Source organism: Haemorhous mexicanus, chromosome 4, assembly GCF_027477595.1.
Source record: "Haemorhous mexicanus isolate bHaeMex1 chromosome 4, bHaeMex1.pri, whole genome shotgun sequence".
Taxonomy (NCBI): domain Eukaryota; kingdom Metazoa; phylum Chordata; class Aves; order Passeriformes; family Fringillidae; genus Haemorhous; species Haemorhous mexicanus.
The window spans coordinates 55858596-55885949 of record NC_082344.1 but is presented as its reverse complement, the minus strand read 5'-3'; the positions used below and the strand labels follow the sequence as shown (position 1 = coordinate 55885949).

The 27354-nt window shown below is 35.9% G+C and overlaps 1 protein-coding gene across 4 annotated transcripts in view; it reads right to left on the bottom strand.

Moving 5' to 3' along the window:
• The window catches only part of ARAP2 (ArfGAP with RhoGAP domain, ankyrin repeat and PH domain 2), a 117878-nt gene extending 90880 nt beyond the window's left edge, over nucleotides 1–26998 (bottom strand). For 3 of the 4 annotated variants that reach the window (XM_059845034.1, XM_059845036.1, XM_059845037.1), the window contains exons 1-7: nucleotides 26823–26998; nucleotides 20702–21737; nucleotides 14482–14552; nucleotides 13464–13543; nucleotides 8711–8793; nucleotides 7562–7918; nucleotides 4496–4565 (exon numbers count right to left, since the gene is read on the bottom strand). In XM_059845034.1, coding sequence (XP_059701017.1) covers nucleotides 4496–4565; nucleotides 7562–7918; nucleotides 8711–8793; nucleotides 13464–13543; nucleotides 14482–14552; nucleotides 20702–21564 — 1524 coding nt within the window. In that variant the 5' untranslated portion in view covers nucleotides 21565–21737; nucleotides 26823–26998. The remainder of the gene's footprint in view (nucleotides 1–4495; nucleotides 4566–7561; nucleotides 7919–8710; nucleotides 8794–13463; nucleotides 13544–14481; nucleotides 14553–20701; nucleotides 21738–26822) is intronic. The other variant, XM_059845035.1, reaches the window with a different exon arrangement.
• Nucleotides 26999–27354: the final 356 nt, after the last annotated feature.

Genomic DNA, 27354 nt, shown 5'->3' with positions numbered 1-27354 from the left:
GGGGTGGGCGTTGACAGGAAGGAAAGCTGAAGCAGACGTGCATTTCAGAAATGCATCTGTATTATTTCTGGATTCCAGAGTTAATGCTGCTCTTGTCTCCACTACACTTTTCATCAATAAATTTTCTGACCAAGACAACTCAGATATACTGATAAAATTTATGATTCAGATGCAGTAATAGTACGAATCAGCTCCCCACAAAGAAATTGTTCGGTAATAACTTCCCTCCTAAAGTATAAATTATTATAACAGACTTCATACAAGCACTCAAGGAACATTGTGAATGTGAAGCAGAAAGGATACACTGGATCATTTTCTGTTTACTGAGTTTAATACACTAATGTTGTTTCACTTTGAGGTACTAATACATGCCAGCAGAGGTACTTTAGCTGATAAATAAACAGAAATATTGAAAGATAGAAGAAGCAAGCATGTTACTATAGTTACACAAAAGGAATAGTCGGAATGACCATAGACAGAATTGCATGGCTGTTTTCATTATGGCTATATTTGTTAAAAGTGATTTTAACATATTTTTAATGAGGTTGGATATTAAGTTAACTACTGATCCTTCCACAGTAAAACATAAAAAATTTTTACATCTCCTCTTTCTGTAGGTGTTCAGTTATAAATATGTTATGGTGTTTGCAGGCATCTACTGGCTGCATTCGGTACTACTGCGAGAGAGTAACAGACTGCTGGAAGTTACAACTATTTTATTTCATTTGCTCAAAAAAAAAAGTCAATTTCCTTTTAAGCTGAGCATAGTTTTGCTTTGCTATTTAAACAATCATCCATCATCCTTTTTAAAGCTTTGTTCTCCAAGGCATACATATTTTCAAATACAGTTTAAACCATAATAATTTATCAATCTATCTTTCTTGTGCAGCAGCTTTTCTTTCATGTGCAAAAAAAAAATGCCTGTTAAAAAGCTCTTGTAGATCAAGAAACAATAACTCTCTTTGAAATACTCCAGACTAGAAATTAGGTGAATTATTTAAGAATATAGAAAACAAACCAAAACAAACACAGCCAAGAACTTCACAGCTATTTATTCTGTTACTGAGTGGTGTAAACTAGCTTTAGAGCTGCTAAGAATTCTCTGACAAAAAATTTTCCTGCAGGGAAAAGCAAAATATTTGGGTTTTTTTATATCAGCTGTTTGGCAGAAACTTTAATTTTCAAATAAAGCCCCACATCACTCCTTGACAGTTGTGATTCAGAGATGAGCTAACGGATCCTGGAAAGTACCATTTTGGACTACTTTGGTTTTACTTCTACAACAGATTAAGCATGACCTACTTCAAGAATGACAGTGATTTATCTGTTTTGCAGTGAATTTTGCTCTTTGTAATGTTCACTTGTACTGTGACACAACAAAATATTGAAGTTCTCCACCTGAAGAGTGAAATCTTTTTCATAAATCACTAATATATTTGTCAAGGATGCTAAGCTGTTTTAACTAAAAACTTTCAGCATAACCAGAAGTTTTTGCTTTACTATAAAGTGCATGGTAAACCACCAGATTTCTGCCAAAAGTAGGAAGAAATTTGAAGCAAAACTTGTGCATACAGGGTTGTTGAAAAAACAACTCAAATTCTACCTTCCCCTCTTCAGTTAACCATACTCTGTTGAGACAAAGCTACATGGGATGTTGCTGTGATAGCATGAGCTTTCTCAGGACCAGGAACACAGAAGAAATGAGAGCAACATAGATTCAACCCAAAACTTTCCCTAGGTTTAAAGTTTGCTAGAAGTTGAATCACTTTTTCATGTATGCAGATACAAAGTAAAGAAGAGATCTCTATGAAGTAGAAGTTGATACATAACTAAAACAATGTCAGAAAAATATGTATAAAATTGGTGTTTAAGTAATTCAAAGAAGTATTGATATGGGCATTTTCAGGAATAATATTCTCTGTGTCTTCCCCCATATAGTCTCTGGTTATTTCACTCTTCATTAGCCATGTAGTACACTTCCCCTTCTTGAGAACCTCACTCCTCTCTACCTCCTAATTTGAATGACAAATAGAGCTATTAATATTGCTAGTGTTTCTGGGTAAAATAAACAGTTCCATTCCACTGAGTCTAACCTTCTGTGCTCGTAATAAGAAGAAAAATACCAAGTATGGATTGGTTTCCTTCTGAGAACTACTTTTAATTGATACATGAAACCGAAAGTATAATTTCTTTATAGCACGCTTGTCTCTGTAGGAACTTCCTAAGACAAACACAGACTAGAATAGACAGAACTTGCCATTAAGTTCTAAAATTAAAACAACAACTTCTCCATTTAAATATATAAATGGCCAGCTATGTAGTAGGAAGGGGGTCACGCAAGGCCTTGCAAGGAGCTCAAGCTGCACACAGGTCTTGATGGGTCTGCAAATACTTGTTTATAATGTCAAGGTAACAACACACAAGCAACTGCAGGAAAATGCTGATATCCATCTTGTATGAAATACGAACACCCTAGGTGTGAAGTTACTGATCCAGCAGAGACCACTGCACCAAAAACTCATTTTCTTGAGTGACACCACTGCTCATTCCGCACAATCCCACTGGGCACTAAGAAATACTGGTACCCTACTATGTTTTCCTCCTACCTGCAAACTATTTTGAGTTGCACCAAATCCTCAGTTCCCAGAATTTTGCTTCAGGCCTTGCATTTCTCAGATATAACATTTCTTCACATAGGTGACTCACCAAGTTAGCAAGTCAGACACCCAGATTTGGTGAAACTATACACAGAGACCAAGCAGCATCTCCTTCAATAACAAGAGTGAGGCTTGGACTCAGATTCCAGCAAAAGTGAGACAAAGAGGCTTCAACACAAGTGTCTGCCAAGCTGCTGATAGCCTAACCTACCACACAGACCTTTTAAATAGAGGATGCAGAGTTGATAGCTTCCTATGCATCATCTGGCACACTAAACATTCATTTCTGCAGAAGGGAATACTTCGGGAATCTCTTACAACCAACTGACATGTAACAAGCGCTATTCCAGCACAACTGACCCCAAGTAATACTTTCAGTGACTTTCAGAAGGAAGAAAAAAATTAAAAATAAATTCCCAGCGCAGATAAAAGACTTTAAGTTCTTTATTAGCATTTCTTTCCCTAATTATGCTACAGATAGTGTAAAGCAAATCCCATTTCTCTATTTTTTCAAGTATTTATTAATGATCAACCCTGCTTTTCTGCTCCTCTGAAGTTGTAGGATCAATACTGCAAAGGGGTACCATTTTTTGCCACTGTAATGCAAACATTATTCTCCTTATTCTATTGCTCCCTTCACCTACAAAATCATGTCTTCTACTGTAAGTGAAGCAAAGTAAGCAAGTAAAAACAGATTGTTTCAAATTTGCAATCAGTAAGAACAAAGACCAATGCAAATATTTTTGAGCTTTTTCTTAGTTCCCCAGCCCCTCAGAAAATAAACAGTCTCACCCTACTTCAGTTCTTACATCCTCACCCCATCATAAGGCATCTATAGATCTCTTACCACCAATCAGCATACTGTTTCAGAACTTTTACCTGAAACTGTATTTTCTCCCTAATTCAATATGCATCTTCAACAGGAAATGGTTTCCAGCATTTAAAAAAACACACATGCATGTGGAAGGGAACCTCAACTTCCTTAACATGCATATTGTAAAATCATCTATCACTTTTAAGTCTAAGAAGGTCTTCACTACTTCCAAGAGGAAAAATTAATTAGTAAATCACAGAGCAAAAGAAAAATAATTTTGTAGTGCTCTGAAGGGTGATCACATGGAACTCCGAGAGAATTACAAGGAATACACTCTTTGCTGGAAACTATGATTTACAAATGCATTTTTGTATCACATATAAGAAGTGAACTACTTTAATCAAAGCAGCTCACAAGTCTGCAAATGTTTCAGCAAGATTCAATCCTAAGTACAGAAACAAAACCAGCCATATACATTGTAGAACTGGTTTTGAACATTCCCATTCAAACCTAACCTAGTTCCAAAACATGCAATTATGCACAGAAGACAAAGAGGAAAAAGACATTTTTAACCAAAGAGTCAACAAGTGTATAGGTTTGGATTGGTTTTTCTTAAATGGTCTTCCATGCTACTTTTAACTGTGCTCTCACAATCTCCAGCAGGCTAGGGTTCCATGATAAGACACTCTATAAACACCTTAAAAATAACATCTCTCTTAGAAGTGTTTAGCATGATCCTCTTCTGTTCCAGAAACAGCAGCAGTGTCAACCTCTCACTAAAGTAAAAACAAATCTGATGATATCTACCTGGAAAGGTGAGTAAGACAAGCCCTTCTAGGAAACAAAAGGATGAACAATACATGAAGACAAGAACACCTTAACATACTTAATTACATCTCACTCTAGAATTTTAGAAAATTAACCTAGGATGGATATTCATTTCTAATTATTCAGATTCTAATTATAGTCCTGTGTATTACACAGATGCATTTTGTTCCAAACATGACCAAAACATGTCTCTTACCTTTTCATTGTTGTAATAAGAAATGCTCTCTCCATCAAATTTAACCCAGCGCTTCTGAAACACACGTTTGCTGTAAATCAAAAATGAACACAATTAATATACAGCTAATACTGCTTTTAACAATGTCTCAATCACAAATTATAGAGAGGTCAAATTTCTGTTCAAATGAATATTCTGAACATAGAGCATAACTTTACTTGCCACAAGCTCTGTTAAGATGCTTTCCAAAAATGAAAGCTGAGACCCTCAAATGACCATCTCACTGTTGTGCTTATGATGAGAACATCTCTGTTTACAGGCTATGGTACCTCCAGTCATTCCATGTCAGCACATCTCCCCAGGACTCTGTTTTCTGGCCAGTGAATGGATAGCAGCACACCATATCTCCCAGCAAGTACAATATGAAATTAATTTTCAGTGTGTGTTATTAAATGGACACCATTAATGGGAAACTTCCAGTTTCACACTCTATAAAGACCTTCTAAAAACATATTTTTACCTGAACCTGAAGTAGTCCATTACACTCACTAAAAACGTTGACAGCTTGTTTGTTATCATCTAAAAATGTCTCCATTCTAAAATCTATTAAACAAATTAATTAAGCAAGAACAAGACCCTACTAATGTATTTTCCCAACATTATTTCCTTTCCTTTTAAATGAGTGCTCTGCTTTAGGATTAGTAGACTGTGATAGCTTATCAAAACTTTAATCAAATGGCAGCTCTGGCTTAATTAACTTGCATTATATGACTACAATAAATCATCATTTTTCATAACCTGGAAAGGCCAATGTACCATCTATTTTGCATTAAAATGTCAATAAACTTCAAGATTATACAGGGACGAGTGAACCTAAGTACCACATACAATGTGAGAAAACTGGAAAGCTGTACAATTTAGAGTGAATTAACTAAAAAAAGAGAGCCTGTACTTTAATTGCATAATTTCTAGCAATTTAAAAAAACAGTATATATTCTTTTCCCCAAGGAGTCACAAACTGCTGGGTGTAAATTGGAGCTTTATAAAAAGAATGGGAGGTTTAGAACAGAAGGAAATATTCTGTTGATGGGCAGTGAAATAAAATACGACAGTGCTTCAATAGTTTGGAAAAAAAAATTCTTTTCAAAATTTTGTTGCTTTTTTTTAATTCTTCGGATGTTTGAAAAATGGTATTGTAAGTAAAATAAACAAAAATGTATCATTCACTGAACCACCCCTGAGACAAAGTCCTTGAAATGTAGCTGTGGACTGCCACTGGATCAAGGCTAATGGCCATGCAACTCTTCTACTCAGTACTAACCACTACTAATTTTGTGGTTAATTCATTATCTTTTCAAATAATATATTCTCACATGGCACTTTCTTGAAGTTTTCGTAACTTGTTTCAACTCTATCCCTTCAAATACAGCAAAACAAGCCAGCTGGAATCAAGAATTACAATTTTCATCACTCCGCTAGCTAACTGCCAAAAATGTTCAAAAAAAAAATCCTGAAAGTAAAATAAAACAAAAGCTACAGCTAACTGCAGCTCTCCAAGAGTTCAGTATCCCAATAATTCCGGGGAAAAAAAAAAAAAAAAGAAGTGTGGAAACACTCTGTGAATAATTATTCTTTGATTCTTTAGTAAAGGTGAACAATGGCAATCCATAAATGTGGACAAAATTTTCAAAACAATTTAAAAAGGAAAGAAAATAGTTTTGAGAACACTGAAATTCTGTGAAGGCAAAAAAGTTTTATTAAAACTATTATTCCATCTTATTAATCACTTTCAACAATGTATCACTGTATCAACACAAAACAAAAATAAAAAAAAATTAATGTCAAATCAGGTTCCCTAGAAAGGAACAAGAAAAAAATGGAAATTGCTGTACAGAGCTTCTTCCAGTCAGTTCAAATAAGGTTTTATTCCAAAACAATAACATAATAACATAAATTTCTCACTAAAAAATTATATATTTTATATACTGAATTATATTGCTGATGATTATTATGGCAACAAATAATCAAAGGAAAGGGGAAACACTTTAATACCTTTCAGCACAACTCAATATACTGTCCTAACAGCAAGGAGTGCAGATCTATTAAGGCTTGAATAGGAGTAGATGTATTATAGCACTAACAAGAACAATATAGCTTTAATTTCTAAATGCTAAGTCCTAGTGAAGATCAGAAACAGACTTAAAAAGTAAAATTGTGCCACTTTCAATATAAAAAAGGATTCATAGAATTCATAAGAACACAGGTCGTAAGAAAAATGGACACTGAAAACTACAATTTAAAAGGAGTTAGTTACAACAACTTTATCAGTTAGCAACTATTTATGATGGGATATCTACTAACAAAGCATTCCTTAGTGAAAAACAGTCTAACGATAGCTGGAGTTTAAAATCAGCTAAAATAAAACAAAGAACTTTTACCAGAAATCAAATATAAGATATGTTGTTGTTATTGTTGTTGTCATCATCTAACTCCCAAATGTGACAGAGAGAATTGATTTTCTATTGTGGTCCCTTCTCTTCATTATTTGTAATCTTAAGACTTGAGCTCAAATTCCTACTATCAAAATTTAGGCACAAAAAATAAATTAAATAGGAGGAATTCAGCCCAGGTGAATTCTAAACTCAAAGCTCAAGTAACACAAACAGAAAGTAACAGGGCTTCCAGTCACACTAATTATTAAAATACAATCCAGGGCCAAATCAGTAAAGTAGTATTTCAGAATCAGAGTTTGCTTTCACTTACTTTGTGGCCCACAAAAGATCAGCAAAAATGTAGCAACTGGAAATACTGGCACAAATTCATTCTGTATTTTTCCACTATAGCTCATGAATAGAGATCAACAATTTTAAGAAAAATATTTTCCCTGAGTACCTGTCCTAAAAAAACTTTAGGATAGGTAACATCACTAAAAACTTTTGAATTCACAAAAGCTTGGTGCTCTTTCAGTGAAAACAATCTCCTTTCCCCTTCCACTACAAATATTAAGCAGTGACTAAATACAAATGTAGTATCTCTCATGCAAAACACATTGTCACAATTACACAACGACCACTGCAAATACCATACCCTTGAGGGGATAATTTATCCAGCCATCCTGCTTTAACCTTCTTTACTGACGGTCCATAAAAGCAAGCATATGGTGTTATTGATCCATTTCCAGTCAAAGTCTGATCTCCACCACATTGCCAAAAATTCATTTGTTCACTGGCCAAGTGATCAGAATCTCCACTTTGCATCTTACTGCAAGATGCTGAGTGTGTTTTGGTTTTATTTTTCCTTTTTTTTAAAGACAAAGTATGTTGTTCCACAGTAGAATATACAGATTCACTTTCAGATTCTTCTGGTGTTAATGACTGGTCTTCCTGAGACAAGGATTCATTTTTTGCAATTTCTTTTGTCTTCTCTTTCTGATTACTTAAGTAACTGGAAAGAAAAAGTGAATTTTACTCTTAAAATGTGTTACTACAATGCACAAGTACATAAAATTAGTAATTAGAGCAAATCCTGGTTAAGTATATTATGTTTATAACTTGTATAATCACAGTGAACCACAGACCTGCTAAACACAACCTATCTTATAACTATGGCCACCCTGAATCCTACTTTCTCCATTCAACAGGAATAGTACCAAGACAACACTCCTTTGGAAGCCTGAACAGAAATTTAAAAGTAAATTCTCCTTCCTCAGAAAACTAGCTTTACTCTTTTGAATACTTTTGACAACTTTCAGTATCACCTCTCTCTTCCCTCTCCCACCTCAACAGGAGCCTGGTGCAGACTGGATAACTAAAAAGCACATTAGCTCCCACTTCATCAAGCCACTGGCCACTGTCTCAGGACAGGAGTGGTGAATGTGTTTTAGTTTTGTGCTTGTTTGGATGGGTTGGTTTTTTTCTAGTGACAAAGTAAATTATGACAGCACTCAGACACAACTAGCTATGAGATATACCAAAATGGAAGTTGGTCTTCCTTATTCTGACTGGGTAAAACAGGGACACTCTCCAAATTCACAAGAGATTCTGAAACCTAGTTTAAAGAGTCTCAGAAAAGCCACAGTGCTCAGATTTGCCTCATAAAGGATGAGGTAAAGCCTCAAACAGAATAAAAAAAAAATATAGTCATGGTTGTGCCCTCAGAGCTAGAGATACACTTGTGACATCCATAAATAGCATTTTCTTCTTTACACTGAGTTTCTCAGTAATTCTTATTTAATACCATGGAGTCTTAGAAGAATATTCTTCATTCATTCCTAGATCCAATTTATTTTCACAAGCCAGGAATTCATTTCCATGAAGTTCCTAGAAAAGAAATATATTGTAACTAACATTTGTAACTGAAGGGGTAAGTGACATTTAAATTACTGTAGATACAAATCACACACAAACAGCCTAGCTAGCAGCACTGTTCTTTCCCCCATTTTCAAACATGCACTTGAAAGCTGCTTCTTGGATTCTAAGAAATGTTATTTCCAACATTTACGCATGGCCCAAAAAACTTGATATAAACAAATCAGATAAAGAGATTCAGTGTATAGAAATACCACTGCTCTGATTTTTCTTGAGGCACCACTTACATCCTGGTTTTGGCAGGGATAGAGTTTATTTTCTTCCCAGCAGCTGGCACAGGGCTATGCTTTGCATTTGAGAATGAGGATAATGTTGATAACACACTGATGTTGCTGGGTACAGCTTACTCTAAGTCAAGGACTTTATAGTTTCCCATGCTCTGCCAGCAAGCACAGGAACAGGAAGCCAGGAGGGTGCATGGCCAGGACAGCTGAGTCAACTGGCCAAAGGGATGTTCCACAGCACAGAGCATCATGCTCTCTCCTTTCCACTAGAGTTACTATCAGCATTAGTATTATTATCACATTTTGCTCTGTAGTAATTATTAAACTGGTCTTATTCCATCATCTAAGAGATTACTTGTTTTCCAGGTCTCCACACTGCAGTGGGAGTGAGCAAGCAGCTGGGTTCTAGTTACCAGCTGGGGTTAAACGACAACAACTGAATATTTTTTTAAACTCAAGAGCCACATGTTACATGCAGCTTGAGTACCATTTATGATTTGCCACTGCTAGCCTATCTTTCATAACAATATTTCTTCTTGGAATAAATGTACAGCCTTCACAGAACACTAAAGATAAAATAATGGCAAATTCAAAATCCTAAAGCAAAACTGAACTCAAACACACTGACTATATCTCATTGGGGCTTTTTGGGCAGTTTCTTGCCAAGAACTTCTTCCTTAAAGGCTCATCTATTAATTTTTGCTTAGAAATCACTATCACACTGCTTGGTAAACTGCTTGCAGTGTACAAAATGTCAAGGTTAACACTGCTCGTGAACATTACATTTCACACTTCCTAAACTTAATCTGACAATCATATTGCACTGCTAGGCTTTTCAATGTGTCTTTCTTCCTTTAAAAAACCCCTAAATTTAACATATTTATGCTTTCTGGCAGAAGAGTTTTAATTAACTCATTTAAGCTTTTATGTGTACGTAATGAAGCTGAACAATGGCAGAAACAAAGTGGATAAGCTTTCACAACACTGCCATTTGTTTTCTGAGCAGCAGCACCTAATCTTGTATTTGAGGACTGTACCTTGGCAACATGGAAAGGCAAGACTAAAAAAAGACATAGTTCAAAGCAGAGGAAGTGTACAGCAGAAGTGCAGAAATCAGTCTGATGCTAGGATAAATCTAAGTGAACTGTCTGTCTTCCTCTGCCAACCAGACCCATTATAAAAATAAAAACCCACCCACACATCACAGTACTATGCTGTAGCTAAAGGGCTAAAGGGGCTAAAAACTAAAGAAAAACCAACAAAAAAACCCAAACAATCTAACTCCCCCACACATCAATAAAACCAACCAAACAAACCCTACAAAAAACTAAGCAAAAAGCATCAATATACCTTGTAAACAAATTAAATAAAAACTCAAAAGCAATCTATCCACTATTTATCAGGTATTTGCATTGCCTGGAATCTCCCAAAAGAAGGGGAAATGGCCACATTTCTGCACAACAGTTAAGAGGCTAATATCATGGTGCATTGTTGTATTGCACTAAAAAAACATCTTCAGAGTAAGAAGAGTATGTGTCCTTTATCTTCATTTGCTTATTAGGATACAATTGAAATCCATACCCACTGAAGCTACATGGTAGTACTTCTTCCTGCCTGTCACAAACCACTACAGTAACAGTTTGATGTCCTGCTTGTACTCACTCCATAATCTTTAATACTTGAGCAAGTGAATTCAGAGAGCCAGACAACTTCCAAGCAATAACTAATAAATGTTTTCTATATTGAGTAGAATTTAAAATGTAAAAGTCCACAAATGAAGAGAGGTTGTGGGTAAAGGAAGTTCTATTTGCTCACAAAAATCGATTTCAAACAAATGAAAACCCAAGCATTTGCATTGTCCTGTTTACAGAAATATCCTGCAAGATGCTCAGGCTCAATACAAGACAAAATCCCCACCTCCTTCAAGTGTCTGAGGTATTATGCAAAGCATTTTTTCATGAAATGCAATGCAGCCAGCCTTCCACAGTATCCGAATACTCAGCTCACACAATTTACCGAGCTCAGATTGCATGTTTACTTCAGTCTGTCTACAGCAAGAAATAAAGCCAGTATTTCACTCATGAGGCCTAAACTCATTAGAATTCAGTCTTCCTCTGGAGGAATTCTAATATACTTGATTCTTTTAGCTAGATACAACAATAAAATGTCAGTAAAACACTTGAATTTTTTGTCTTGTTTTTAAATCAGCATTTAAAAAAAACCCAGTTCCTTCTTCAGGTTGCCCTTCAGAGATTTGTCTTTATACTTATCTATCTTCCTGGCCCAAACCAAAGGCATATTTTCTTTATAGCCTTCACTCCCCTGTTCTCTCATGCTCACTTAGTTCCAGTCTGCAGTGACTCATTACCTATTTCTACAGTCACTCCCTTCACAAAAGCCTACAGAAGCCTTTTCTTTACACCAATGAGAGAGAAGGAAGGTTGATGGCTATCTTACAAGCCCTTAGAACAAATTTCAGTCTTAAGTATAACAACTTGACACCTTTTATTCAATATGGACAAACTATACTCTCATGACTTAACATGAAGCAGCAGCAACAAGCTCTAAAATCTCAGATACTTTACAGTGTTATCTAAATATTCTTATGCGTTCCTAGGATATTTGTTTCTGCTGAGCAAAATCTGAAAGTGAAATGTATCTCAAGATGTTTGTTACATAGTTCTTCTTTATGACCTTTGTCCACAATTAAGTGCTAAAAGAACTAAAATCAGCTATGAAGTTTCCAACAGGCATGTGATAAACATAATGCAAGAAACTGTTCACATACATGGAAATTATATTAAAATCCAAACCTTCAGATCAGGTAAAGGATGTCATAATATACTGCATTAATCATGATTCTACAACCAGCAAAATAGCAATTTACTTTCAAGCAGTTAATCCAGTTGAACAGCGTGGTATTTTTGTACTTTGTGCCTTTGTAAGATAAGAAAGAGTGCTGATGACCTTTCTGGGTATGCTTTTTCATAAACAATCATTTCAATAAAATGTACAGAATAATGCTCATAGGTAACAAGAGGGCTAGGAAACTTTTTCTAGAAAATCAGCTTAGACCATTGAAACAATTACAAAGAAGTTAAATTTTGAATTTTTAAAGACATTGGCAGAGACAACAATAACTAGCACAGACAAGGCATTGCATTCAAGGAAAGAAAATGAACACTCAAAAGTCAGCTTTGCCTGCACATAAAAAGAACAAGTAGGAAAGGCAAGGTATGATTTTATGTGTACTGTGTGATTTTATGTGTACTGTGTTGAAAGGTCAACAACAACAAAAAAGTATAGTATACATCCAAAACAAAGTATGCATCTAAAAGAGATTACTTTTATTCCTATAAAACTACTCCCATTAGAAGACGAAACTTGAAACATTTACTTTTATTGATCATTTCTAAAGAAATTAGAATGGGAGAAAAATAAAAACTACTCAAATGAATTGTCTAGAGTTTTTCTTAGTCAATAGTTTACAATAATTTGAAAATTAAACATTAGACTGAACACCAGGACAGAAGAATTTTCTGTTTTCTTTAATTCTGTGGCCTGAGACTGGCTGGGAAAAGTATATGTAATCACAGAAACAATTTCTGGTCTCCTCCTGCTGCGGCAGAAGCAGGAGCTGGAAATTAATGGCATTTGGCAGATGCCTCACTAACTAATTTACCTCCCATATCTCCCTCCACGTGATTCAGAAGTCTGTCCACATGTCATCTGTGGCATTCACACCAACTACTGACCCCAGCAAAAACGTTTACTTCAGAGAATCCTAAAATTGATTTTCCAGGTATACAGCAAATTTAGGAGATGCATGAAAAATATCATGCAAGAACTAAAAACTGCAAGAACTGAGAACTCTCATAGACAGGAATTGAAAAAGGGCATGGCCAAATGTGACCATCATATCACCTAACCTAATGTGCAAGCTGCTTTCACAGGATATGCAAAAGTCTGTGCAGAGATAGCCAGTCTTGATCTGCAATTCTCAGATGAGAAAAAAAAAACACTTTTAGCATTCTTAGTAAATTCTAACGGTTTCAAATTTCAACAGCTTACCCTCAATTATAAACAAAGAACTGCACATAAATACAGCAGCTCTGGCCAATGGGGTTAAAAAGAAAAAGAAAAAAAAAAGAAAAAACCAAAACATACACTGGAGCTTCTTATTACTACTGAACATACAAAGTGTTTCTTGGGATTAGCAAAAGTCATTAGTCCTCATATATTTACATTATAAACCCTTTGCATATACCTAAAATGACAGAAATCAAGTACTGGCAACTAAAAGAGCACAGAAAAAAAAAAAATTAAGGCCAGTATGAAATACCCAGCATGAAGATTGAAGTGAAGACAGACTATATACATTTAGGCTTCTCAACTTACTTTAGGATCTTTAGCGCTGTCACAAAAAAAGGTTTCCCCATATGGAGAGATAATGGGTGGCTTTTCTTCAACAGAAGTATCTTAAAGCAAATAAATAAATAATAAATAAATAGATACAGTCACACGGTGCTCTACTGTGAGTCACAAATGCTCTACTAAAGTCATAATAAAATCAACAAGGGACACAGATTTTGCAGCTTGCAATTTCTCTGTCCTTCCCAGAAAAAAACTCTGAGGAACAAGAAACAATGTCCTATTTCTACATGAAGTCCAAATACCTTCTTTTCACCATGGACATTAACACTATTATTTATGTAATTTGATTATAACTTGCATATAGATATTTTCTTCTTTCCTACCCTGCATTGAGTTAAAATAGAAAAACCTTCAGTTCTCTAGTCTGAGAAGCAATAGCTCCAAAGCCCTTTATTCTGACATTTAAAAAATACCAAAAATAAACCACCACACAACTCTTTTGTGCACCATCTTCATTTTGTCACCAAGTATTTGCTTAAAATAAACACACAACTTCAAAAAAGACATCTTTTTCAAATATGAAAGAAGTTTCTAGCTGACTGCACAAGACTTTGAAACACATCAGTAAACTATTTAATACAATAAATTTCCTGTTCTTTCCAGGAGCTATGAGCACTCATAAACAAATTAAGCAGCACTAGTCAGGAATACACTCCTTATATCTTTCAAGAAATTAACTCTGCTTAAAACAAGCTGGATCTAATATTAGAAACTTAAAACACTAGTCTAAAATATATATATATTAAAATAAACGTGGCTTAAACAGTAGATTTTCTAATTTTTACTTTATTTGGACATATTGAAAAAGTAAGTAAAAATGCAGAACTGATAAATACTCTTCTATTATATAAATCAATTCTTCTAGACCTTTGAGATGCCCAATATTTCTTAAAATATGTAAGTAATACTTATTTTAGACAACCAGTCCAAGGTTTCTTTTTCCTTAATATTCAAGATGTAAATATCAGCATGCTTAACTCACTGTTTTGTGAAATTTGCCTCCCAGTGCAAGAAATATTTACAAGGCCCATATTTCTTCTTCTCTGAAGGGAACTTGAACAAAAAAAAGCACAGAATGAAAACATTAATTGAAATTTCCCAGAAAATAAGCAAAACCATCTCATGCAGTTAAACAATTAAAATTATAAACAAATATAGAAACAATAGATTTTAAATCTTGGGAAATTGTCTGATTTTTTTTTCAAAGTCACACAAATAAATTGCTCCCCTTATGACACTGAATACTTCTCTAATCCTAGCAGACATCCCAAATTCAGGGGATTTTTTTTTGTTCTGAATTGACATTAAAAACATTCAGATTACTTGAAGAATGGAGATCGCAGAGTTTTCCCCAACCTTTTCCTTCCCTTCTCCTTCACAATGATTACCAATGACTGTATTTAAAAAAGGATGTACTATGAAAATCTCCTTTAACATTAAATTTGCAAGGGGCTTGAGAATCCAGCCAGAACATGCTCCCAAACACTGAAAAAAAATTGCTGTAAAGTTCAGATTTCCTTAAGTGAATTATTTCCCTCTACAAAGTTTTAAAACCAAGAGGTAAATGGCATTGCATTGCAACTGCCAGTGACAACCCCTACACATTTTGCACATGGGTAAGAAGGTATCTCCATGCACAGCAGAAAAGTTATTTTATTAGTGGCGTGCTGGCCCCATGTATTTCAGTAATTTCAAGTATAGTGCAATATTATTGCTACTATTAATATTTCAGGGCCAAGACAGCTTTATTATCAAAGCATAGGAAGAAAAAAAGTGTGAATTAGAAAATTTCTAATCCACTTTCCAGTCAAGCTCTGAATTCCCCCATTATCAATTTTTCTTCTTACTTTCATTTTCTCTGCTTAAAATAAGAGTACTGAAGGTTCTCATGCATCCTTATAGAATATTCTGAGGCTTATAAATGCCATGTAAGATTCTTATCGGTTTTCCTAACAGTTTGTGGGTCCTCCATCATTTAAAGCCAAAGGCAATTATCTCCTACTAAAAATATCAATCTCCTAACTTCTGTTTCCAATAAGCTACATTTAGGACTTAAGACCTACTGTCCCATGAAGTTCAACTTGAATTACTCCTAACTACAAAATGATGTTTCTTTGTGACAGAAGGCAGGCATTCATGAACTACTATTTCACATAATTTTTACTCCACACCTAAATCTGCCTCAAAAATTTTAATAGATTAAATTCAAGATGGAAGCCACACCTTATAAAGTTACTTGATATTTCAAATGTTATCCAGGTTACATAAACTAAGTACCCCAATGATTACTTTATAAAATCCTGGTTTTAGAAAACTCAGGGTGAGTTGGACCAGTGAAAGTGGATCATAGCCTAGCTCCCATATATAACTGCCCACTCTCCTGAGTCATAATTACAATAAATACACAGCAAATACTTTAAAAGTCAGTGTTTCATCATAAATTTTACTTAAATTCATCCAGTTACACCTTTTGAAGCTTCATCAGCAAACTAACTTCATGTGTTTGTGCAAACTTAATATGCTAAAAAAAAACCCCAAAACCTAACCAAGTGTATTTCAACACAGATCAGATTTTTTGTTGGTAGGTTGGTATCTTTTGAAGGGTATTAGCAGCATTAAACTAAATTAAGACTTAAAGACAAACAGCTTTGACTTGAAGAGCCTTTAAGATTATGGAGGCTTTCCTTATGTAAAACAGTGAGTCATTTGCTTAGTTTCAGGGTGGATGGATAATTTCACCAGGTAATGAAAAATAACAAGTCAGCTTAAAAAACAAAACAAAAAAAAAATCACACACACACACACACACACAAAATACCCCACACTTTTTTTTTAAAATCTATATACTTTTCAGGATTTGTGTATTCTTTTTGATCATGCACATACATTTATGTATACATGGCACAAAATCCTGCTGAAAAACCAACTATAGTCTTTTTTTCCAGCATTCCAGAAATACATCTCTTTGTCATTTTTGGAAAGCAAATTTCTAACTTATGTAAACTAAAAACTGCCTGAAGATATAAAATAAATGAAATGAGCTCATTTTGAGTATATGCTTGAAAGATTATGTGTCATAAAAAACCCAACAGTGCAAGCTATAAAATTATAATAATTTGTGAATGCTTAATACAATAGTAAGCTATTTGTTCCAATTAAATACCTGGATTAAAAGAGAGAAAAATACTGATGACATCTGTTGGAGGAAAAAAATTGAAAAAAAATCTTGTAACTGTATCAATTTATGACTTTTTCTTAGCTATTTCAGAAAGTGAATACCTCTTCTCTTGAATTTTTTCAATTCAAAAATCGAGTACCTCAAACAAGATTGATGATATTCTTTATTTTGCTCTTTAATGGAAGGTTAGCGCAAGCAGTCTGCCAATCACAAAGCACACCAATTTTTCAAAGATATAATAATAATTTCAATTATTATTCAATGTTGACTTTGTTCCAGCTGTGGTGAATAAGACTCCCTGTTTTCATATATTAAGAGGTACCGGATGCAGCTCAGGCTGCACACACTTCTCTAGCACCCCATATTATGCATAAACAGGATGAAAGGATGTGATGAGGCAGTGACTGGTTTTGCTAAATGCTGAAAGGCTGGAAAGCTAAAACTTTGCACAGAACTTTGCACCAAGCTGGTTTATTCAATATACTCCTGTCACCTTGAAAAAAAGTCAGGGAAGGAGGTCAGTGCAAGCAGTCAGTGCCTCAAAGTCTTTACTTGGCATTCATCTGCTAAGTGTTTTAAATGAAAGAAGCTTTTGTTTTCAAACTCATTCAAGACATGTTTTCTTTTCTATCTATCTCAAGACCTAACCCTCCCATAATGCAAACACATCAAAACTGCTCTAGCATGCTGTGTAAAGCTTTGGGGTTCATAGACTGCTAGCAGAGGTAAAGTCATAATGACACTTTACTACAGGAAAAGAGAGGGAGCAGCTTCTCTTCTAAAAAATTTATTTTGTGTGGCAGAACACAGTAGAGATACACCGCAACACCAGCTTGGCACCTCATTAGCAATCTTGAGTACTTGTATGCTAAGAAATGGAGTCTAAAGGATACCAGATATCTTGCACCAAGCAAGAAATTCCAACTACAGGATCTGCCAACTGCAGAAAACAAATCGCCAAGCACCATTATCTGTTTTACTTGTTTATATCTTCTCCCATGTGCAGGATATTGCTCAGAATTTTGGTCTAGTTTTTCCTTATTTCTCTTCATAAAGAATCAGAGCAACCCCACTACTGCACAACACAAGTAACAAAGATGAGCGACATGAAAAAGTCTAAAAAATTATATAATTCATCAGTCTGAAATTTTATCTGCATATTATTAATATAAAAATCATATCCACCATGTTATAAATCTGCTTCAGCTTTTTGTTTGAACAGATTGCTTCCCAGAATGATGCAATGGTAACTTCTATTTCACAGAAGAGTGACTGCTAGTTGACATTATCCAAAGCCTCTGAAACTATTTCAAAATTAATTATGTTTAATCTTGTCCTAAAGACACATTAGTGGTTAGTTCCACCCACTGCAATATTTTGTCTTACAAAAACCTTGAATTTTTCACTTTGTGGTTTTAAACACCTTTTGACCAATCTTTAATTATTCTCTAACAAGAGAGAGCTCATAATGATACAATAAGGAAAAGTCCAGCTGAAAATAATCCCATATAACTACACATCAATACTGTAACAAAAACGAGTACTAAAATCTGCACAGTAACTCCACTATTAAGAAAAAAGTGTAATTGTCACTTTTTTCTTTTTATTTTTTTTTTAATTCTGCACACCCCCCCCAATGTTACAGTACTGCCACACTGTAGTGCCATAACTCAAAAAAAGAAATAAGCCCAAAGTATTTTCAACTTCTAAAATGCTATGGTGTCTTTCCAGATGCCAGCATGCTTTGTAACATGCAGGAGACAGGAGCAGAAGTGTGGCACAGGCAAGTAGATAAAACTGGAAGGGAGTTAAGTGCATTATTAGCAATAAAAAATGACATTGTTACAGCCCTACTATGGGGACAAGGAGACCCACTGTAAGAACTTTTTGTGCTAAAGGCACACAGGAGGTGATGAGAAAAGTATTCCTTGCATAAAAATTTAATGACTTATTTCCATGAATGACTAGAAGGAAATGCTGAGTTTACCAGATTTCAGCAGGATTTCTCTACCTCTACAAAACAGCCTTTATACAATGTAATAAGGATGAAACCAGCATCTGTCAATAAGGCCACCTGAGGCTGTTTGCTCATGTAATTCTGTGAGAAAGATACAATCTTTCCTGAGGTTAAAGATGTTTGCACAATGCCATTTTAAAGTTCTCTGTATTAGTATTAGTTCTCTGCCCCTACGAAAAGGTTGTCAGAAAGGTTATCAAGAGAGTTTCTGCCACGTTTTAGTTCTGCTGTGAAGTTCTTGTTTAGCCTCGATCTTTGGCAGACAGACTGGCCCCTCAGGATTTCCATATTACTATAACCAGAGCATAAAAACCAAGAAAAGATACTGGAACTCACAAGTCAAAATGGTGGGTAATGAAGTTAGTGACCCAGTCACACACCAATCACTAACAGACTGGGAATTGGAGGATTTACTCCAGAAGAGGGAAGACTACTATATATTCTCTCAACTGGATGACTGTTTCTCAAAAGACAGTGAGAATACTCTTTTAGTATGTAGTCATTTTTTAGGTTAAGAATCCTGTTTTGTCTCAGCATGAATAGCTTTATTAAATGAAGTAGGGATAATCACTCTACAAAAGTTAACATAAATCTGCTCCTCACTGGAGCAGTATAACTCACTGGATGGGTATACTTAAGTTTCAATGAGCACAATTTCTTTGTCATTTAGAAGACACCAATGAAACAGTTTTTAAGGCACACCAAAAAAAAAAATCACTAAGTGTTGCAAAGAAACTTTGCCTCTCCACCTGTTCAAACAATTGTACTACAAGATTAATTTTGACACTGTTCAGTAATCTAAAAACTTATAAATGCTGGGAAACCCCTGCATTTAGAGCATGTATAAACTTGATGATGTTTCTAACTGCTGAGATATGCAGATGAAAAACTCAAGATAAATATAAAACATTCTTAGACATGTCCCTTCCAGGCATAGCTTGTGGTTCAAAAAAAATTGGAAAAAAAAATGCAACCTAATGATCTGGATATGGCTACACCAACAAAACTTTGCATATGCCTCTGCATTAATTTTTCCTCTGTTTATGACACTTAGACAGCATGACAACTATAACTTACTTAATAGATCCAGCTCTATCACAAATTAACCTGTGTGGAGATATTTTTGCTTAAAGACTACAGTATTGTATTGTGATTGGCTACAAAGTCAGAGTCTATTATTTTAAACATTCCAACAATTATACTTTTATTAAGATAGGTCTTGAATTAAGTCCCAACAGCAGATATTTTTCTCAACATTCTATCATATTTTTCCAAGACAACCTATAACAACTAATGCTTATTCAAGAAATAAGTGTCACTCAGTAAATTCTGACTTCAAATTATGAGCTCAACCATTTTGAAGGAAGAAAAATACATAGTCACATCACCTGAATACATAGAAACAAATTAAAAGATTCCATAAACTCTGAAAAACCATCCACAGCTACTGTCTTTTTTTTCCTCCTTTTTCTACTGCTGTTTTTCCTTGCTGGAATGTCTTGAAAATATTTTTATACTAGAAACATCATTAAAAGCTAAGGTTTTGTTGTTATGAGACCACCAGTAAAAGCCAATGCATAATATGAATAAACGGTTGCCTTCATTCACCAAAGTTAACAATTAAATGACTACCAGTTGAGAAAATAACCCCAAAGCCATCCTGAAGTTCTTGCTTATGCTTTATACTTTTTAGGAGTTATATCTAAACCAATAAAGATTCCTTTATTTGTTAATATGTAGATGCAGAGAAAATTGGGGAGGTTATAAGGACACACAGTTCTAAAATTTCCCTTTATACTCTCATTTTTGCTTTTAAAGTATATTGAAGCTTAATCCTTCTTCGGTTAATTTGGCAACATTCATATCAGATCCAGTGTATTTACAACGCACATTAAAAAAAATCCACACCAAAAAAAATAGACATAAGAAAAAAAACAAAATCAAGAAACCCCAAACTGTAAGTTCTACCATGACAGTAATTTCTCATAAGTAATGAAGAGCAATTACCTTGATGAAGGTTGAACTTTACTTGATTCAGGAATTTCTGGTACAGGTCGATGCCTTAAGATAAAAGATCGGCTTGCTCTTGGAAATACTTTCATGCAGTTTAGCGGACAGGAATCATATAAGTCATTGTCTATCATTTCTCCTTTAAACTTATAGAATGGAGAATCTGGTTTTCTATCAGATAAACCACCCTCATCTGCAAACCTCTGCTGTTTGTTTTCCTTACATTTTGTCTCACATGAACGAACAAATGAAGGAGGATCACAGAACACCAAAGGGCCAATCAAGTGCTCATCATCTTGGTATGCAGCAGCTTCTGTCAGTGATGCATCTTGCTGAGTATTTGTGCTGGTATTTCTGTTTTGACTGACAGTTTTTAGTATGCTGTCTGAATTCTGATATAAACTAGAAAAATCCAAATTTGTAAAGCTATCATCGTTTGCCTCCATTGAGTTTTGCTCTGCAAGTTCAAACTTTTCCTTATTGACGCAAGATTTTTTAAGAAGTTGTTCTGATGATGTTACAGGTATCAAGCCAGCTCGATCTACACTTGAATTGCTTACTGGAGACTCCTGATCTGAGGATGAATATTGCTTCTCTTCCAAACCTTTCAAGTCTTTGAATTTTAAATTTTCATGAAAAAGAGAATTCCCTTGAATTTCCAAAAGACTGTCTAACTGTTTAAGGATCCTTCTGCGATGCCCTGTAGGCAATACTCCCATTTGCTGAAGCACGGTGTTATTGACTCCCACGCAATCTGTCACTGTGTTATAGCCATATTTTTTAAAGTTAGGAAGATACTGTGCAAGGTTAATGTTGACCAAAAATTCTTCAATATCGGAGCCATTGCCTGTGGATGACATGACTTCATTCCATATATTGCCTCACACAGTCATGTAGAAATAGTCAGGTTGCATGCATGTTCACTAGCAAGAAAACCCTCCTGAATTTGGTGTCCACCAGCCAGCAGAAAATTTTTGTTTCCTCACAACACCTCTTCAACTTTCTTCAGTTCAAACTGATTTTTTTTTTAAGACTGCAAACATATAGAAAAGAAAAAAGACATTAAAAAAATTCTCACCTGAACCTCACAATTACCTTGAATAAAATTGTGAAAGACTCCCAGTCAGTTGAACTGTAATATTTTTTAATTGTTTGTATACAATGATTTCAACAAGGGTAAACCGGTAAACCCATCCTTTTATCTTAGACTATATAAAGAAAATAGCAGAATCAAAGTCTCAGCATAAGTAATACAGACTTAAAACACATATTCCTAGTAGTTAAACATTAAGATGAACAGTTAAGAGATGAACCACTTATCTACACACACACTCTTATTACACAGTACTTGCCTATCAGGGAGAGAAAGAGTTATCCAAGACCACAACTGGATCCTAAAACTTTCCTATTTCCACACTAGCACCAATTAATTATGGAATAGGGCTTCTACTCCCTTATCTTCCAATCTCAAAATCCTTTTAACATAGAAACACACCTGCATTGGAACAAAGGAAAAATGACTGTCTAGCAGGAACACAGGAAACAGGTAACCACCCGCATCTCAACTCCGACAAGGAAGCTGTTTTCCCTTGGCCACAAAGAGAACAAGCATCACTCCATAGGCAAGTTCTGGCTGTCCATGAGTTTTTCCTTAGTACTTTCCAACTCAGCTCTTACACTCCAGATTTCATCTGTTTGAATTATTCTATCTTTCAGGGCTATATCTAAATTCACAGTTTACAAAACCCAGATGCTACTGTTCTGAAGGTGTTTGAAACAAGCTGAAATAATATTTCTTCAAAGAAGGTTTAAGATCAGCAACACTCAACAGGTTTTTCACCTCTCTCTCTCTGTATAAAGAGTAATTTGGCCTTGGGGAAACCTGCTGATGGTAACAGCTGTGCTGGCATGCAGGTACTAGCCTTAAGCAGCCTGGAAAAGAAAGAACAGCTTCAGTAGAAGAGCATTAAGATTTAAGTAGCATTTAGCAAGAGGAGAAATCTTATAACCAGAATTTGTCTGTGGAAGTAGGCATCGATATCTAATTCTTCAAAGTATTTCATGACAAAAAGTGCAGCACTTATGATCTGAAATTTAAGCTTAAAACATTGCCTACATTTTTACTGTACCAATTGCTATAAATGTTCCTTTATTTAAAATAAATCGTTGGATTCTCTCTAGTCTCTAGCTTTATTTTTCTGGATATATTTTTATCAGTTTCGATCACTACCCACAATTCTCAGAAGTGACTTATCTTGAATATTAAATTGATACAATTAAAAGCTTTTAGACAGACAATTCTATAGGACAATCAGATATCAGCCTCTCAAGAGAGATTAACTTTATTACAGAGTTAACCCTCAATTAAAGATTCCCAAGTCATTTAAATTCAAAAAGCCTTGGATTGATCTGAACAGATTAACAATCCACTTTCATATTTACCTTTGTAAATACGAAAATTTACCCATCCTAACCTGCATGCTTATATAAACTTCCATCATTCCTTTAAAATTTTGAAAACTCAGCATTTTCTCAAAATTTTCATGGCAGCCTCCAGTCATAAGGGATAAAATTCAACAGTACAGCCTCCACCCATCTCTAAACCCTGAAAAATGCAAATGTATATCCTCTTAACTAGATGAGTATATATTCTCAGTTTTTGACTACAGAATGAAGAAAAAATAGCACAGAAATTAATTTCCAGGGAAAAAAATACCAGACAGGTACTGTTTGGGACAGAAAATAGTCTTTCAGATACCCAGTAATTAAATAAAAAACACAATCAAACAGACTACAAACAAAAGGGGAAAAAAGAAAAAACCAACAAACAAAAACACCAAAAAACAAGAACCAAAGCACACACATATTCAAGTATATAAAACCCCTAGAGCATTAGCATATCAGTCTAAGGCTTTTAAAGTTGCAGCTGCAGCTGGTTATGTCAGCCATTTCCACCTTCCTTGACAGTTCTGAGTTTCATTATAGCATTTGGCTACTTTTTCCCTAAGGTGTCAGTGTTCATTTTCAGACAGTATCATCTTCTCAATCCTTCCACCTTTCATAATAACAAAAATGCACCTGGGAGAGTAGCTTTAGCTATATATTTATAAATAAGTATATATCTGTTATAGATAAACAAAAATATTTATATCCATACATTCTCTCTTCTCTATCATAATACTTTTTTTTTCTACATGCAATAGCTTTGCCTATACCCTATTCCAGAACACCTCCAGTGTTGGTACTTCAGGAACTCAAATAGCCATGTGTTATCAGCTGTTTGGACTCTAACCCATCTTTGTATAAACCACATACAATGGAAAGGGATACCTAGCAGAGAACAAACTTTGTGTCCAAATCTGTAAGAAACATTACGTTTTGCTGTGTATTTTATGAACAAAGCAGAGGAAGGAAGGAACTGCTTGCTGAGAAGACATTTTGACCACAAAATGCCAACAGTGCTGCAAGATAAAGCCCAAGCCACTTTCTGTTTCTGTAGATGTCTATGGCAGAAGCTATCAGTGCATCCATCAAGATTTCTGAAGACATGCTATAGATCTGGCCTAGCTATGCAACTGGTTAAATACCACTGAGATTACATATTATTTTGTGGGTCTAAGCAAAGGGTTATACTGACAACTGGATTGGTTTCACTACTTACACAAAGATTAATGTAACAAACAGCTAAACAAATCTATACACACTGGTGAGCACTTTGCAGACTAGAACATAAATATGCAATCACTTCTTAAAATGTTTTACAAGGTTTGAATGCAAGAATGCAGAACTTAAGGACCACATTACTCTATTTTGATATGACTGTTATCAATTTAAAAAATAATTTAATCTCCCCCTTAGCTTTGATTGCAAAGTAATTTACAATAAACCCTAAAGAATGTGCAGTATTAGAAATGGAGTGGCATATACACACTTGTACAAATACATTCATTCTCTTTCACATCATGTTTCTACCACCACAAATTCAGCATTTGTAAACAACATTAGTGCACATGGCTGCATACATTCTGTAAAACAAATCTCCTCTCAGAAGCAAGGCAAAACAGATTTTTCCTATTTATAAATAAATAGGAAAAAAAATCAACCCAAAAAAAAATCAAAGAAACAAACAAGCAAAAAAACACAAGAGAAATTTGAACTTGCTTAAATAAAACTTACTCTTGTTGTAATATTATATTCTCTTAAGTAGCATAACCAAGACAAAAATCACCATTCTCAACATGGTTACTAAAAATAGGAAAATGCTATAATGACTATTAAAAAAAAAAAAAAGAAAAACATCAAACTTCTTGGAAGACACCTGACCATTCCATTTTATCACAACAGAGACAAAACACCTAAACTGCTAAGTTAAAAAAGCAATACCAGGAAAACCATTTGGGCTTTTCCTCTAAGAAAAAAGTTTAAAAGTTTCAGCAGCGGATGAATTGCAATGTGTGTAGCACATCTCAAGCCTTTCACAGAATCATCCAACACTCCTTCACAAAAGATGTTTTTCACACTTCCTTACAAACTGATTGTCAATTTCATCCTTTTCCCATCTTTTGCAACGGACTTAGACAAGGAGTGGCAAAAAAACTCAAGAGTGGCCTAACAGGTCTTTTCTTTTACTAAAAGTGACAGCCAAATAGCATCAAATAAAAATGGCGATTCTAATTCTCAGAACCCTTCCTCACATGGAGGGCAAGCACCTGTGTCTAGCATTCTGGAAAGCTAATCCACTAATTTTAAAATTCTTTAATTCTGATTTTTGAAGTTGAAAAGTCTTGAAGACAAAATTGACTGGGAGACAGACCAATCTTTGTTGAAGCAAGCAAGCAACTGAAATTCTAACAATTAAATGTGTGAACAGTAGGTTACAGGTGAACACAGAAACACTCAGGTGGGACTAAGCTTTTTTTCCCTTTTTTAATATCAATACAGATACAAGCCTGAAGAAACTGTCAAACCTTTAAAAGTTCATGGCAAGATAATGGCGCTGTGAGCAATCAGTCCAGACACAAGCAAGTTCAGGCTTGCTCCCAACTTCTGCTAAACAACACACTAGATAAAGATCCTTATAAATATTAAAAAAAAAAAAAAAAAAAAAAAACAACAAACAGTGCAACAGGTCTTACCTGAAAGAACAAAATCTGCAAGTAGTAAATTTCATCCTCGCATTACAACTGACTCCATAAAAACTGACAAGATTAACATAGAAATCATTGTAGAAGAAAAGTTTTTCCCAGACATTATACAATCAGCATAGATTGCTTTAAAAAAAAATACTGATTGCAGCAATTGCGATAGAACTATTGCCTTTACCAATACAAGGAAGTTACTAAGCATAGGTCAACCTAGAGGATAATTACAAAATAACTTTAATCACATCCTCTGTCAAACTGTTTCTTTGTTTGTCTTTCTTTTTTTTTTTTTATTTCAGAGCACTTGCCTCCTAGAAATAGGTTCAGCAACTTTCGTTACCTCGGAGTCAAACCTCATACTGCAAGAAATTCCAGTGGAACAACTTGCAGAGTCGCTGGAGTAAGGAACGGCATGGCATGAATAAGCAAAACTCAGGGTGGAATTGGAACTTTGGGAAGTTGCAGTGGCAACAGTAGGGTGCTGTACCCTTCATTCGTATTCTCCATCCATTACACATCTCAGCTTCTTTGACTTTCCTAAGTTTTCTGATAACATTTCCAGGTATATCATGGCAGCTAACATGAGGTCTGTTCGTGTCTGCCTCCACAAAAAGGACTCATGGAGTAAATAAACACACAACAGTAAAGCACTGTTCTTTAGCATGACATTTACATTCAAACAGTTGAAACAACTAAAGCTACAAAGAAAACAGGCAGCAATACACGCCTTATTTTCTACCTGCCTCTTTCCAGTCCGATCCCAACTTCGGTAAGCGTCGCTCATCTGGGACATGCCCCGTCCCCAGACACCGGGCACTCTCCGGCAGCTCTCCATGGAGGGCACAGCAGCAGCGCGGGGCTCGCTGCCGGCGGCACCGGCAGCTGCAGCATCACCCCCGGCAGGAGCCGGCCCGGCCCGGCGGCGGCCCGAGCCTGCCCAAACCCCACACAGCCCGCGCCCGCCGAGCCCGCCTTACCTCAGGCAAAAGCCAGCAGCTCACAGGGACTGGGAGGCAGAAGAAGGAAGCGCAGGGCTTTAGAGTGCTTTAGTTTTCAGTTCTCCCTCCGGCTCCTCGCTCGCTCACTTTCTTGCTAGCTTTCTCTCCTTCCTTCCTGCCTGCCTGGCTGGCTGGCTCCACACCCCACCCCACCCCCGCGCTGCTCCCCGGCAGGCCGTGCCCGCGGAGCTCCTTCCCTCCCTCCGTCCCTCCCTGCCGCAGGCGGGGCCGCACCTGGGCGCGCCGCACCGCCCGCCGCCCTCCGCGCCCGGTTCAGGGCGTGCTGGCCGGGCCACATATTTCCGGAGGAGTCACTCGGAAAACCGGGCAGGCTTCGGCCCCGGGGTGCCGTGCGCCCCGGCGCATCGCTTCACAGGCCTCCCGTGCTGCCCAGCCCGGGCTGGCCAGGCGGCCAGTGTCCCTTCCCGCCCGGGCAGTGAGCGGAGGGCGTCCCGGCCCCGCCTCTGTCACCGCGCGGAGCCGCGCTGGGGGCAAGCGCTCCGGCTGCGTT